General features: G+C 57.9%; 1 protein-coding gene across 9 annotated transcripts in view; it reads right to left on the reverse strand.

Moving 5' to 3' along the window:
• The window catches only part of RAB3IL1 (RAB3A interacting protein like 1), a 48392-nt gene that overhangs the window by 10484 nt on the left and 22932 nt on the right, over nt 1–14976 (reverse strand). For 4 of the 9 annotated variants that reach the window (XM_054662338.2, XM_522028.9, XM_054662336.2 and 1 more), the window contains exon 2: nt 269–521. In XM_054662338.2, the coding sequence (XP_054518313.2) occupies nt 269–521 (253 nt within the window). Of the gene's footprint in view, nt 1–268; nt 522–9585; nt 9802–12274; nt 12499–14976 lie in introns of those variants that run through there. The other 5 variants (XM_054662337.2, XM_009423254.4, XM_009423255.4 and 2 more) reach the window with 5 other exon arrangements.

Raw genomic sequence — 14976 nt, forward strand, 5'->3', positions numbered from 1 at the left:
CTGGTGCCTGACAGTTTGTGATGCTTTTTCCGTTTAGCCACAGCATGAAGCTGAAGCCCTGCCTGCCAGTTCATCAGAGCTCAGGGCACGTTTGCAGTCAAGACGGGTGACCATCGGTGCGCCCAGCACAGGCCTGGCCAGCAGCTGGCCTCGGTGAGGGCACATCCCTCTCCCTCGGGCACATCTCTGGGCACCTGATGAGAGCCCACAGCTCTCCCAACCTGACTTCTCCCCACCGAAGACCCCCCAGCCTGCTGCAGGCACCCACCTTCTGCGCTCTGTGCAGCTCCTCCTTCAGGAACTCGGAGCCCTTCTCTCGGATCTCCATGGAAGAGCTGCGCAGGCGCAACACGTCCAGCTGGGCGGCTGCGGGGCCCTCCTGGCCTTGGGCCTCCTCCCCTGCAGAGGTCTCCACCAGGGCTCCTGGGGACTCCCTGTGGCCTTGGCAGGGGTCCGTGCTCTTCCAGGGGACCGGGACAGCTGCAAGGGGTGGCGGGAGGCCCTGGTCTGGCTGGGGTGGGCTGGAGACAAACAAAGGTATCAGCAGGTTCAGGGTGGGGTCCTGAGGCCTGGAGAGCTGAGTCCAGAAACCGCCCCGGGGCAATGTGCCTGCCACTTGAGCCTCAGCCTTTCCATCTGAAAACTGGGACCCTACCAGCTATCATCAGTGTTGTTACAAGGGCAAATGTCCAAGCACAAAGTCTCTTGGGGCAAGAGGCTTATTCCTCTTTGTCAACCACCCCTTCCAGCCCAGGGCTGAGGGCTGTGTTTGGCACACGCAGTAGGTGCTCAGCACACAGTAGGTGGTCAGCGTCTTTGTCTAACAGGTGACTGTAAATGCATCAGGGTTGAGTCCCACTTGTATTAAGTGAAGCCTATTCCAATGGCCCTACCTCAAAGGTCACTGAATGATCAGAGGAGGTGTGGGTAAAACCTTGGCACCTCGGATGCACTCAAGCAGGAGCTGCCTTCACTGATACAGTTAATGCGAATTCTGCCCCTTTCAGGGTGGACCAGAGAGGAAGGATGAGGCCAGGGCAGGCAGGGCTGAGGCAGGAAGATTCTGCAAACAGCTTGGACAAGACAGACCCACTTCCTGTCCCCCTGGACTTGGTGGGGAGCAGTCCCAGCTCTCCCCTGGCCTGCCTTGTGACCTCAGGCAAACACCCCCTTCTCTGGGCCTCAGGACCCTCCCTTCCCTGAAGCTGAAGACCCTGGAGGTGGTGTGAGGCCTCATTCCCCCCCCACCCACACTCTCCACTCCAAAGTGGACCCTGGAGAGGGAAGGGAGGGCGAGGGCCCGGCCAGCGGTGTTTTGTGCCAAGACAGCACCTCTGGACTCGCTCACTCAGCAAAAGCTGGAGGCTCCTGAGCCAGCAGCTTCTGAGCCGCAGCAACCAGGGCTGGGGATGGGGGGCTGGGCGGGCCACTGATATCAGTGAGGGAAGTTGGGGGGAGGGGCTCAGGGAGGCTGCACCAGAGGGGGAATGCAAGGCCAAGGAGAAAGTGGGACTCAGGACGGCTGAGGCAGAGGGAGGAGTGAGAGGCAAGTCTGTGGACCAGTCTCCCCTCCCTGTCCTCAGGACCTTGGGAAGGTCACCAAGCAGCCCCTGAGCCTCAGTTTCTCCCTTGGTTAACACACAGAAAATGGGCCCCCAGAGACTCCAGCAAGGAGCCCACTTCCAGCAATGAGTCCCTTCACACAGCCTGGTCCAGCTGCCCAGCCCCACCTGCCCTCTGCTCTGGAACCAGCCCAGAGTGTGGCCTCAAGGCTCCTCAGGCTGGGTCCTGCCTGGCAGGGATGTGGGTCTTGAGGACTAAGGTGGGGACACATATCCATCACTCCATCAACAGTGTCTATGCCAGACAGGGCTCTCTCCTAATACTCCTGTTTGGGGAAGTCTTGCTGGCAAGGGTCCCCCGCAGCCTGAGAGCTATGGCGGCGCCCTGGGCTGGGGTCTGTGCCCTGGGGACTCACTCTGCCAGACTCTCCACAGGTCTCTGACCACGCTGTCTCCTTTAAAATTCTCTCAACAGCGGCTGGGCGCAGTGGCTCATGCCTGTAATCCCAGCACTTTGGGAGGCTGAGGCAGGTGGATCACCTGAGGTCAAGAGTTCGAGACCAGCCTGGTCAACATGGTGAAACCCCATCTCTGCTAAAAATACAAAAATTAGCCGGGCCAAGACTGTGCCACTGCACTCCAGCCTGGACGACAGAGCGAAACTCTGTCTCAAAACAAACAAACAAACATAAAACTCTCTCAACAGCACTCGTGGTATTGTCCCATTCTACAGATGAGGGGACGGAGGCTCACAGAGTGAAGGGACTTGTCAGGGGTCACGCAGCTGGTCAGTGACAGTGCTGGGACAGGTGGCCAGGTCTTCAAGCCCAGGCCCAAAGCTTCCCCGCTGCAGGGGAAGGGCAGGTGGGTGGGGAGTGTGAGTGTTGGAATCGGTGCATCTGCTTCAAGATAAAGCGCTGCTGGGCCCAGGGAGACTCGGAGGCTCCTCTTTGGCTGCAGTAGGGAAATCTGACCCAATTCTGGCCCGAACTGGCTTCTCAGACTCTGCGCAGGCCCAGAAACCCCCTTTCCAGAAGGCAGGGCCTAGGCAGGGGGAGCTGTGGCAGAGAGAACAGGCCAGATGGGGCAAGCCTGGGGTCCATGTCGGCCTCTGACCTGGGGTACACATGAGCCCCTGAGAATGCTACTGAAATTCTCTGAACCTGCTTCTGCACCTGAGGGATAGGAGCTGAAATCCTGCAGGAGGTGCTCTAAGAATCAAGAGCTCTAAGAGCAGTCCTGACCTGGTGCTGGGTGAATCATGTTCAATCCACAGCCATGTTTGGCTGAGACACTCACGAAGCCTGCCTGGGCTCTGGGTCCCACAGCTTAAACTGGAGGCCTGTGGACCCTTGCCAAGAAGACTTCCCCGAACAAGGGTATTGAGAGCCCTGTCTGGCACAGACACTGTTGATGGAGTGATGGATATGTGTCCCCACCTTAATCATCACGGCCCAAGTCCTCAGGTAGGACAGGATGGCCATAGTCACTCAGGCTGGGCTGAGGGCTGCTCACTGCAGGCCAAGGGCAAGAGGTGACAGCACAGGACAGGACAGAGGACTCTTGCAATTGCCTATGCCCTGACCGAGGAGAACCAGGCTGCCGGCCCTCCCATGGGGGCCGAGCTTCATCCACCAGTGTGGTCTGGGCCTCTGGGCCACAGTGAAAGACTAACTGTCTCTCCTGCTGGTCCCAAGCACATATGCTGGAGGTGTGGCTGGCTGACCTCACCATTTTCCCAACAGGCTCTCATTTTTGCCTTGTGGGGCAGAGTGGGGACAGGGCCCAATTTTGTAGCCAGAGGAAACAGTGGTCCAGGAGGCCTGTGACAGAGTCTGTGACATCCTTCCCATCACCCCCAGTAGAAGAGCCCAAGGCCAAATCCCAATGGCAAGAAGTGTGGGAACATGGGAACAGTGGGACCACCCAGTAGCCACCAACTCCCCAACGCCAAAGGTGGCAGGAGCAGGAGGGAAGAAGGGCCTGACCTGCCCTTGGAGGGTAGCCAGAATCTGCAGACCCTCTTCCTCCTCATTTCCAGGCTGCAAGGCCCACTCCTGAGACTCAGAAATTTCAAAGAAGGGACCCTGGGCTCCTCGGGTCCAGCCCAAGCCAGAATCTCCAATCTCACACACACTTCAGCCTCCCAGACCAGAGGCCTGAAAACCTGGCTGTGAACACCCAAGTCAGCGGTGAACTCAGTCGTGGGGCAAGCAGGGACCACTTAATGTTCTGCTGCCCAGCGTCCCTACCCTCCTCAGTCCGGGTCCACCGCTCTCTGTACAAACCTCCTCAGTCCCCGTTCCCTGCAGAAACAGAGCCCAGCATCTGAGATGAGCCACAGATGCCTCTGGAAAGGAGCCTGTTCAGAGGGTAGGAGTCAAGGTCAGAGGTAGATGGGGCAGCCAGCCAACATCCCCCATCCCAAAGCCAGCTCCCACTGCCGAGAGGCCCGGGCAGTTCATACAGGAAAGGCCCCACGGGTCACTTCCCCAGGAAACACACAACCAAAAGAAAATGCAGTAACCACAATCCTCACCCCACCAGGCCCACCCTAGGAGGGCCAGCAGGGCTCTTGCCCCGACCCACAAAATAAGAAGGAGACCTAGACTCCGTGGCCCTCGGTCTCTCAGTGTCCCCAAGCCAGCAGGGCCTGGCCAGTGGCCAGACCAGCCTATTCTCCAACCAGTGCCCAAGATGACCCTGTCCAGTTACCTCCTGGAACTAAAGACCCCTGTTGGTCATGGGCACAACGGATTCATTCAATAAGCAGGGGAGGGGACAGCAAGGGTGGTTCTGAAACTGGACGAAGGAGACGGCTGGGAGGGCACACTGGGACTACTCAGCGGCCTGCCAGGGCCCAGGCCTCTGGGGAGGCTGCAGAAACCCCGACCCAGGGCCTGGCTCCCCGGGGCGGTGCCTTGGCACAGGGGCCTGTTCAGACTCAGGCTCAGCCTGTGCGGTGACGCTGAGGGGACGGAGGCTCACAGCCATGTGATTAACATCCAGGGACCAAGGGAGTCCCAGGAAAGGGTTGGTGGGCCAGCTCTCAGGCCAGCCTGCAAGCCCAGCAAAGCTTGGCTCCCCTAGAGAGCGGCCAAGTCTTCAGCCCCAAACCCACAAGCATGTCAGGTTCCCAAGCGCTAGGCCACATCCACGCCAGCCCACCACTCCACAGGTGTCATGGCCTGGAAGCTCGGGACAATTGCAGGGAGATGCGCTCCTCCACCTGGTTTCCAGATGAGGCCCCTGAGGTTCAGAGAGGGATGGTGACCTGGCCAGAATACACAGCAAGGAAGTGGCAGGATGGGAACTGAACACAGAGTACAGGCATAGCGCATCACGTGGCCTGTCACCCAGAGGAAAGGGGATGAATGGCGGTTTTGGAGAAGTGAGGCAAGAGGCAGATGGGGTTTGAGGAAGTCTGAGACAGCGCCCAAGTACTGGAGGTGCCACCCAAGAATGCTGTACAGCCAGGCAGGACCTGGGCTAAGAGGGGACAGCAGAGGGGACACACAGAAACAAAGATGGGAAGGGGGAATTGTGGGAGGAACAGGGGCTGGATGGGGGGGCAGGAAAAAGCAATAACAATAATTAAGATAATTCAAAACTAAGGAAAAGGTGAAAGCTGAGAACAGCGGTACCCACGCTGGGAGTGAGGAACTGGGAGGGGGTCTTTCAGGGACAGGAAAGTGGGTGGCTGAGGCATCTGGGAAGTGGCACGTCCCGTAGGCAGCTGAGGGGGAATAGGCAGGATGGGGTGACGCTGTCGAGTGGCACTGGTTTGGGGGAGCAGCTGCAGCCTGAGCCTGGATGAGGGGGTGTCAGAGAGGGCAAGGGCTTGAGAGCCAGAAAGGACGAGAGTGTTGGACGCCAGAGCCGAAGAGTGTCTGGGACCCGGGGATGAAAGAGATCGTCATGAGTCTCACTGAGTTGGGCCAGGATCCAATGAGCTCAAGTCAAGGAGGGGACAAAGGGACAGGTGGGAACCAAGGTGGGCCTGGGCCACAGGGGAAGGGGAGCCAGAGTAGGGAGAAGGGCACAACAGCACGTCCTAGTAGAGACCATGGAGGAGGAGTGGGGGAGAAGGTCAGGAACAGCTGGGGATGGGAAGCAGATCAGAACACCTAAAGCAGGTGAGTCAGGCCACGCCTCCGCCAGCCATAGCCCCAGGCCACCAGGCCAGTCCAGCCCAGCCCTGGCGGGGGAATCCAGCCCTGTCTCTCCATGGGAGCCAGCACAGGGCCTAGGAGGGGGCGCATCTCACTCCTCTTCTACAGGGCTGGGCACGCAGTACATCCTCAAATGTGCCTGTGGCGACCCTGCCCATTCAGTCCAAGAATTGACACCGAAGACCTCCAATAGCTAGTGTGTATACTGAGCACCCATTATGTGCCAGGCACCCCACCAGCCGTGATCCATCCAATCTGCACGACCAGGCAGCCCCCTTCTTACCACATCCTATTTTGATTTGCATCTCCCTCCCGCTACCTCATTTCCCAAGACCTATTAGGCATAAATCATGTGCAGAGCTTGGAGGGTCTAGGACAAGCAGGATTCTAATGAGGATGTCTGCCCCCGACACCCATGTCCTGATTAAAGAACAGCAGGAAAGATCTCCACCTGTTGAGGGGTAGGGTAGGCAGTTAGATCACGGAGGGCTTCCAGGGAGCAGCAACAGTGAGGGTTATACAACCCCTTCCCAATGAAGAGGCCTGCGTGCCTGACCTGGAGCCCTCGGGCCATACTTCAGACTCTTGTCTCATGGCCTCTAGTCCCCTGTGACTTGGGCCTTACAGGCAGGAGCCCACAGATCCATGCCCTTAGAATAGCCAAGGCCCAGGGCAGTGAAGTGACTTGCTCAGGATCACACAGCCAGTTGATGGCCCCTACAGCCCTGCCTGCCGCAAAAACATGCTCCCCAACCCCTGGGAGGTTGGAGTGGTCTCATCTCATTCCTGGGCCATCCATCAATGCCTGGCCCTCTCTAGCCACAGGTATGATGAGCCCCGTCTCTGGGGAAACTGAGACCAGGGGGCTGGAACAGTGTCATGCAGAAACTTGAACGCTGGCTTCTGCTGACCAAGTCCCAAGTGTCCAGCACCATGTTAGATACAGAAGTACTCAAGACGCTGTCCTCACCTCGTCACCTTGGAGCAGGCTTGGCACCCAAAACTATGAATGTGTGAAACTGTGGGGAATCGGAAGGGGGACAGCCCAGTTTGGAGGGGCACCTAAAGTCAGACTGGAGCTGCCTCTGGGTTTGGAGTTCAGGGCCCAGGCTCAGGAGTCCCAAAGAAGAGGACCCACCCAGGCTGTGGCAGAGTTCAGCCACTGCCGCCCACCCCAGAAGAGTAGCCCAGGGCTGGGGCCATGACCAGGACCTGGCCATTAACAAAGCACAGCCACCAAGAGAAAGATCTCAGTTCATTTCACAGGTGAGGAAACGAAGTCCATTAACATCACCGGCCCCGCCGGGGTCACCGACTCCTAATCCCGGCTCCTCCTGTTCTAAGATCAACAGTCCCAAATACACACCTGCCAGAGCTGTCATCAGACTTGGTCAGAGTAACCTGGCAAGTATGACTCTGAACAGGACCCCTCCCAACTGCTGCTGGGGTCTGGGTGAGCTCCTAGGACACCAGGCACCCAGTGGAGGCTGGCAGCTTGGCCCCTGACTCTAAATCCCTGTTTCCTCACCCAAATGGGGGGCCATAAAAATACAGAGCTCAAGGTAACCCCCAAGCTCTGCCTCACCCCTTCCGCCAGCTTCTCACTGCCCCTCATCCTTTCCATCTGCATTTATGAAGCACCCATTATGATATGAGCTCAGCACCCAGCTAGGCCCCTGGGGGTGTGGGGGTGCAGGGGTGCATGCAGGAAGTGAGCCATACTGAGGATTCTGTGGGGGTCAGCCTGGCAGCTGGCTCATCCAGAGTGTTGCTGGGAATATGGCAGGGGGGCTGGATGGTGGGGAGGGGTCCCTGCCCAGGATATAAGGCTCTCTGACTCTGCTTGAAGCAACCATCCATCTACTGGTGGCTCTCAGCTGTGTCTGGCCTTGGCCTGGGTGCCTCCAGGGAAGGACATTCTCTGACCTGCGATCACTCCCACCCCAGAAACCATTTATTTTACCTAGAGGCCCAGAGAAGGAAGTCCACACTCTCAAGGTCACACAGCAACTAACTCAGGGGCTGTGTTGCCTGAGTCCACCCAGCCGGCACAAGACACAGGCTTCCGGCAGACGAGGCTGCTCCCCAAACACAATTCACCCCGGGCAGGACTGCCCTAACCTCTCCAGGTACCACAAACCCACCTCAAGCACTTTCTCCTAAGCCAGCCTCCTTCCTCCAAGCACAATGCCAACAAATACACTAGTGGCCTTCAACTCTCTCCCTTTAAGAGTCTCAAGCCCAGGCCGGGTGCAGTGGCTCACACCTGTAATCCCAGCACTTTGGGAGGCTGAGGCGGGCGGATCACAAGGTCAGGAGATCGAGACCATCCTTGCTAACATGGTGAAACCCTGTCTCTACTAAAAACACAAAAAAATTAGCTGGGCGTGGTGGCGGGCGCCTGTAGTCCCAGCTACTCGGGAAGCTAAGGCAGGAGAATGGTGTGAACCTGGGAGGTGGAGCTTGCACTGAGCCGCGCCACTGCACTCCAGCCTGGGCGACAGAGTGAGACTCTGTCTCAAAAAAAAAAAAAAAAGAGTCTCAAGTCTTAGGGCAGGGCGTGGTGGTGGTAAAAGCCTGTAATCCTAGCACTTTGGGAGGCTGAGGCTGGTGGATCACCTGAGGTCAGGAGTTCGAGACCAGCCTGATCAATATTGTGAAACCCCGTCTCTACTAAAAATACAAAAATTAGCCGGGTGTGGTGGTGTGTGCCTGTAGTCCCAGCTACTCAGGAGGCTGAGACAGGCGAATTGCTTGTACTCAGGCAGCGGAGGTTGCAGTGAGCTGAGATCTCGCCACTGCACTCCAGCCTGGGTGACAGAGCAAGACTCTGTCTCAAAAAAAAAAAAAAAAAAAAAGTCCCAAGCCTCTCCACACCTCACCCCTAACAGGAGCCCACTCTCTCCACACCCCCTGCTGGGGATGAAAGGCCATCCCTCCCCTAGCATCGCAGCTCAACCTTTGCTAGGTGCCATGGAGTGAAGTGGATCCTGCCTGCCTTTCCAGGGGGGCTTCCCTCACTCCCCAGCTGTAGCTGGGCAGTAGCCCTCTCCTGGGACCACTCATCTGGCCCAGGGGGCACAGGAGTACAACCTGTCCCCCATTCTGGCCACATTTCCTCCAGGACCTGGTCTTTCCCGGCCACGGGGCAGAGGAAGTGTTTGCCCAACTCCACAAAAACACCACAACCTTTCTGCACATACAGGGCAGGGGTCCCACATCAGATGGGCCAGGAACTGCAACTGCCCCTGAGAACCAGTGGCCTGAACAGACACAGCCACTGGGGCCACTAATCCAGGACCCAGAGTCTGTGCTACCCCACTCCAGGCTGCGGGGCGGGGGGGGTTCCCACTCCACACCTCTGAGAGCCTCCGTACTTCGAGAGCCCCACAAGGAGGTTCTGCCCTCAACTTGGGAGCCACCCTGGCAAAGACCCAGTCCCTCTTTCCCAGCTACACTGCTTTCCAAGAGTTCATCCAGCGAAGGGGTTGAGGGACAGGTTGGGAGGGTGGGCTGGGGGTCCTTCCTCTAGGTGCATGCCCCAGAGTCGTGCACACTCTTCCCCACACCCCGACTCTTCTCACTTGCGCTCCTGATGAGCTAAGAGGAGTTGACGCTGTCACCCCGGGACGGTCGGCTGCCCACCCTTCGCACCCTGCACCCCGAGAGACACCCCCGACCCCTCCCCCGGAGTCTCCTGGCTGCGAGTCGGCTCGCCTGCAGGCAGGGCGGGGGCGCACAGCACCTCCGGGTGGCGGCGCAGACCCGGCGGGGACCCCCGAAATCCTCCCGTCCCGGGAGGCGGCCGCGGCCCAGACCCAGCGCGGGACCGCGAGCGCGCGCGGACCTACCCGCTCCACATCCCGGCGCCTCGGGGCGCCCAGGCGTCCGTTCCCAGCGCCTCCGCCGCCGCGTCCTCCCAGCGCCGCGTCCCCGCCCGCCGCCGACTCCGCCAGGGGCCGAGCCGCCCCACCGCCTGTCAGCCCTGCCCGCGGCCGGTCAGTAGGTCTCAGCCGCCTGGGCTCGCGGCCCCCAGCCCAGCCCCGACCCTGCCCTGGGCGGGTCACGTGGCGGAGGGGGGGCGGCCCGAGGACACGTGCCCGGCCCCGCCCCTCCGCCGGCCCGGCGCTGGGATCCGGCGCGCGCTCCCAAGGCCCGGCCCCACCCGGCCCGCCGCGCCGGGACAGGGAGACCGCGGCGCTGGGAGGGAACCCGGCCCCCAACATCCCGCGGGCCGCGCCGCGCTCAGACTCCCCAGCTGACTCCTCCTCTCCAGTCGCCCTCCGCACCACCCACTTTGGGCCACCCCTGCTCAAGAACCTACAATGGCTCCCGAGCTCTCAGCTTTTCGATTCTCACACAGATTGTCACTTAAGGCCAGCAGACACCCTCCCCCCTCCTCACCCGGCACTCCTTCCCTAGGCTGTCTGCTTAGTGCCTGTCCCTGTGCAACATCCTGCCTGCTGGGAAGGGGAGGGGACAAACCCGAAACAAGTTTTCTGAGTCCTACTCTCTGAGTTTTATCCCGAAGGAGTTTCCACTTCTGGTCCAACTCTCCTCACTCAGCCTCCTGCCACTTAACACGCTCTGCCCATCCCTGCCTTTACTCACCATCTGCCCTCTGGATAGTATTCCCCACCCCACCCCCACCGACACACACACATACACACACCTGTCTGGTCCCACATCCTCCGTGAAACCTTCCCTGAATCCCAGACCACTGGTCTACCTGTCCCTCAGTTCCTCCGTCCCACCCATTCTGAGTCCTGATCATTCGTCTCAACTTCAGCCTGGGACTGGACCAGTAAGAGCAGAACCCGTCTTCTCTCCCGCCAGGAACCATGGCTCCCACCTTCCCTGTCTAGGGGAGGACTGGGAGCGTGGTGGGAGGTACTTCCCCTTCTAGGTGCTACCAGAGGTCCCAGTGCTACCCCTCCAGGCCCACTGACTCAGGCCGCAGGCTCAAGTTAGTCAGATCTTCATTTGAGGACACATTTTATTCATTCATTCTACTCATTCATACATTCAGCCACTCCATCTGAGCATAGACTATGGGGCATGCAAGGGGCTGGGGACCCAGAAGGAAACTGTACAGACATAGGTTCTGCCCTCCTGGGGCTCCACGTTGGTGGAGGATGGAGGATGGGGGACGTATTCTCTAAGACCTCCACGTCCAGGGCACAAATAGACAATGCTCTTTCCCCGCTGGGCACAGCGCACAGCAAGGTATGGAATCTGGATAGTGGAGGCGAGGCTGGATTCTATGCCTTGCTTGCTCCCTTGGCCAGCACTTTGTGCAGTGAACAACCTAGGCAGTTCTCCATAGCATCCCTTCCAACTTTCTAGAATCATTTAGCCCAGGCGTCCCATAGCCATCACTCAGCAGGGCAGTTGTTTCCATGGCCATGGCTTCCAGAGGGCAGGGATTCTCTCTTTCTTGGAGCTATGTTCCCCTACCCCACCCCCAGCCCAGCTCAGGGTCTGGCCCACCCAAAGCAGATGTCCACATGTGTTTGCTGGCTTGAATCCCTCATCAGTTGGTCTTGAGCAACTGTTGTCTTCCTGGCCCTTATTTTGTTCACTATTTAGAGAAGGAGGAGAAAATGACACAAAAGGAACCCAACACAGGGCCCTTGCCTTCCAAGTCTTCACAAGCCCCGGCAGGAGATAAGTCATGGCAACCCAGACCAGTGGGAGATAAAGGGTGGAGGAGGCGTCAGCTCAGGGCTATGTCCCTGGAGGAAGAGTCCTCAGCCTGGGAGGTCTGGTGGACCGGGGAGGCCCTTGAGCGAGGTCTTGAAGGACAAGTCTGTGGTCACCACTCTGGAAGCATCCACACTCAATTTCTAACCAAAAATAGCCTGTCATCCATGCTTCCTGCTACCATGGACTCCTAGGGCTCACTGCCTCCCCCAGTAAGGAGGACCCTACTGCTCAGCTGAACTTGCTCCTCAGTTGAAAAGGATGGGCTCGGAGAAGTTAAGGAGCCTGCCTGATATCACACCAGCCAGGGGCAGTGGGGCTGAGTCCTCTTACACCCGTTTTCCAAAAAGACCACCCAGAAACTAGAGGCTCACTGGCAGCTGCAGCTGTGTGCAGCCAGGCAGCAAGAGGTTCCTGAGCACATGCTAGGTGTCTGGCCAGTGGCAGGGAAGGGATAAATAAAAGTTGTGTCCTCTGCCTACAAGCCACTGCCCTCCTCAGCCTCCCTCCCTCTATCTCCCTCTGCCTGCTCCATCCCAAGCCTGGCAGCCTTGACCACAGACCCTTGACTGAAGGCAGCTGAGGAGCAGGAGACAGTCAGCCTGGACAACCCAGGCCCTGATTCTGGACTTACAGGTGTGTCCTCAGCTCACTGTGTGACCCAGGATGAGTGTCTTGCCCTCTCTGAGCTTCAGTCTCCACCTCTGTACAGCCACCAAATTGGACAAGACAATCAGAGCCATTGCCTAGGACTCTCTGAGCCCAGCTTCTCACACTGGCTGCCCTGAAGCTTGCCAAGACTCCCCCTCCCCTCCATGCCCCAGGTCCTGAGCTCACCTGTCTGTGCCCCAGGGCTCTTCTCTCAAGTTCCCCTCAAGTACAGGGCACAGGCCTGATGGGGCGTAGCGGACAGTCCCTGCACTCATGGCCAGGAACACGGGACATGTCCCTCGGGCGGGGCACCCAGCGCGCTCCTCAGAAGAGTCCATGCTTGCAAGGCCAGACTGAGGGTCCCTCTGGAGGGTGCCGGGAAGGGAGGTAGCAGGAGCCTTCTTCCCCCCACCAGGCTGAGCCTCACACTAACCTTTGCTATCTCCCCAGAGCAGCAGCCTGGGAGGGAGGTACCACCTCCCAGGACAGCCGCTATCTCCTTCAACCCCGTAATTATTAACTCCTGTGGCTCCTCAGGCAGCAGAAGACACTGGGCCCTCCTTCCTGGGCTCTGGGCCAGGGGAGGTGAGACACCTCTAGGGGAGGCCCCGTGTTTTAGCCAGGCTCCCAGATGGTCCGCTTGTCCCCTCACCACGCAGGCTGGGGTGTTGGAAAGAGCCCGTCCAGCCTTGATCCTGTCATAGCTGTCATAGCTGGCTGTGTAGCCCTAGACAGGCCCTCCTGCCTGTGACCACAAACCTGAATATCCCCTTAAAGCTTTCTTATTGGTGGGGCGCGGAGGCTGACGCCTGTAATCCCAGCACTTTGGGAGGCTGAGGCGGGCGGATCACCTGAAGTCAGCAGTTCAAGACCAGCCTGACCAACATGGTGAAACCCTGTCTCTACTAAAAATACAAAATTAGCCGGGCATGGTGGCGCATGCCTGTAATCTCAGCTACTCGGGAGCCTGAGGCAGGAGAATGGCTTGAACCCGGGAGGCGGAGGTTGCGGTGAGCTGAGACTGGGCCATTGCACTCCAGCCTGGGCAACAAGAGCAAAACTCCATCTCAAAAAACAAAACAAACAAACAAAAAACTGTTATTTTTTATTTTTTTCTTTATTTTTAAATTCTTTTTCTTAGATTTGAGATTCCCAGTTTTGTTTTTTGTTTGTTTGTTTTTAATTTTTCAAGGCAGGGTCTCGCTCCGTCACCCAGGCTGGAGGGCAGCCTCAAACTCCCCAGCTCAAGCCATCCTCCCACCTCAGCCTCCTGAGCAGCTGGGACTCCAGGCATGTGTCACCATGCTTGGCTAATTTTTAAATTTTTTTTTATTTTTTGGAGAGACGGGGTCTCACTACCCTTAAAACTTCTCACCACCACCGCCCAGGAACAACTCAGCGGTAGCAGGCTGGGAACACAGGCCTGGGGTCAGACAGGCTGGATTCAACCCCACTTTCAGACGGTGTGCCTTTGAGCACGTTAGCCTCTCCGTGCCTCAGTTTCTCCAACTATGAGATGGATTCTTACCCTCCAAAGCACACCAGGCCGGTTGTCATTGCCCAGATGTGCCCATTCCTCTTCTTTCCACATACTATGCCCCCTGACTGCTATCTCCACTGCATCCTGCCTCTGCTAGTAAGTTTCTCTTTTGTTCATACCCCCTCCTCTAGGAAGCCCTCTCCTGTGGGTTACTTTTTTCCTCTGCAGGCGCCAGAGCCCTCAGACACATGGTTAGCCCTGCGTCATGACAAACACCCCCTGGAACTGTTGGACACTCCCACAAGAACTGAGTGGCCCTCTGGGCAGAGGCTGGGCCATCCTCGTCACCCTTCTCAGTGTCACCTTGCCTGGTACACAGACTCCATCCACCTGTGGGATGGTGTGAATGTGCCACCCTGTCTTCATTTGGCCCAAATTCTCATCCTAGTTCTGCCACTCGCTGACTGTGTGGCCTTAGGCAAGTCACTTAACCTCTCTGGGACTCAGTTTCCTCATCTATATAAAATGGGAAGTTCTCCCCTGTGAAGTAGTGAGTATTAAAGCAGATAACATTTGTGGCCAGGTGCGGTGGCTCATGCCTGTAATCCCAGCACTTTGGGAGGCCGAGGTGGGAGGATCGCTTGAGCCCAGGAGACCACCCTAGGCAACAAACCGAGACCTCATCTCTATTATTTAAAAAAAAACCCGTCTCTACTAAAAATACAAAAAATTAGCGGGGCGTGGTGGCAGGCGCCTGTAGTCCCAGCTACTTGGGAGGCTGAGGCAGGAGAATCGCTTGAACCCAGGAGGCAGAGGTTGCGGTGAGCTGAGATCCCACCATTGCACTCCAGCCTGGGCAACAAGAGCCAAACTCCGTCTTGGAAAAAAAAAAAGAAGAAGAAGATAACATTTGTGAAGTGTCTGCCACAGTGTAGACTGAAAGAAGTGTTTCCTATTCCCTCCTGCCTGGACTTCCCTCTTCTTTCTGGTTAGCCTCTGAGTCCCTGCTGGGGAGAAGCTGCCAGTTCCTCACACCCCACCCTGCCCCGCCCCGCCCAGCGGATAACAGTATCTGCCACTTGGGCTTTGGGCTGCGAAGCTCTCTCAGCCTAATGCAAACCAGATGCTGTCCTCCCTTTCCTGGCAATGAATTTTCCATGGCCTGCTCCCACCTCCTTCCTGTTTTTGCTCCTCTCTGATCCCCCTGCTCAATTCTCCTGTGCCCCCACCTTCCTCTGCTGGGCAACCTCTGGGCTCACCTGGAAACAATTAATGGAAAACAGGATATGTGAAGGGTGGGGGTCTCCCCATCACCCCAACATGGCAGGAGGGGAAAGGGCTTGGCCTGGCTGGTGGCATCATATGTGGGAGTTGGTCCCTCCCTGCCAAGACCCCACCAGCCTCTTGG

This window comes from Pan troglodytes, chromosome 9, assembly GCF_028858775.2.
Source record: "Pan troglodytes isolate AG18354 chromosome 9, NHGRI_mPanTro3-v2.0_pri, whole genome shotgun sequence".
Lineage (NCBI taxonomy): Eukaryota > Metazoa > Chordata > Mammalia > Primates > Hominidae > Pan > Pan troglodytes.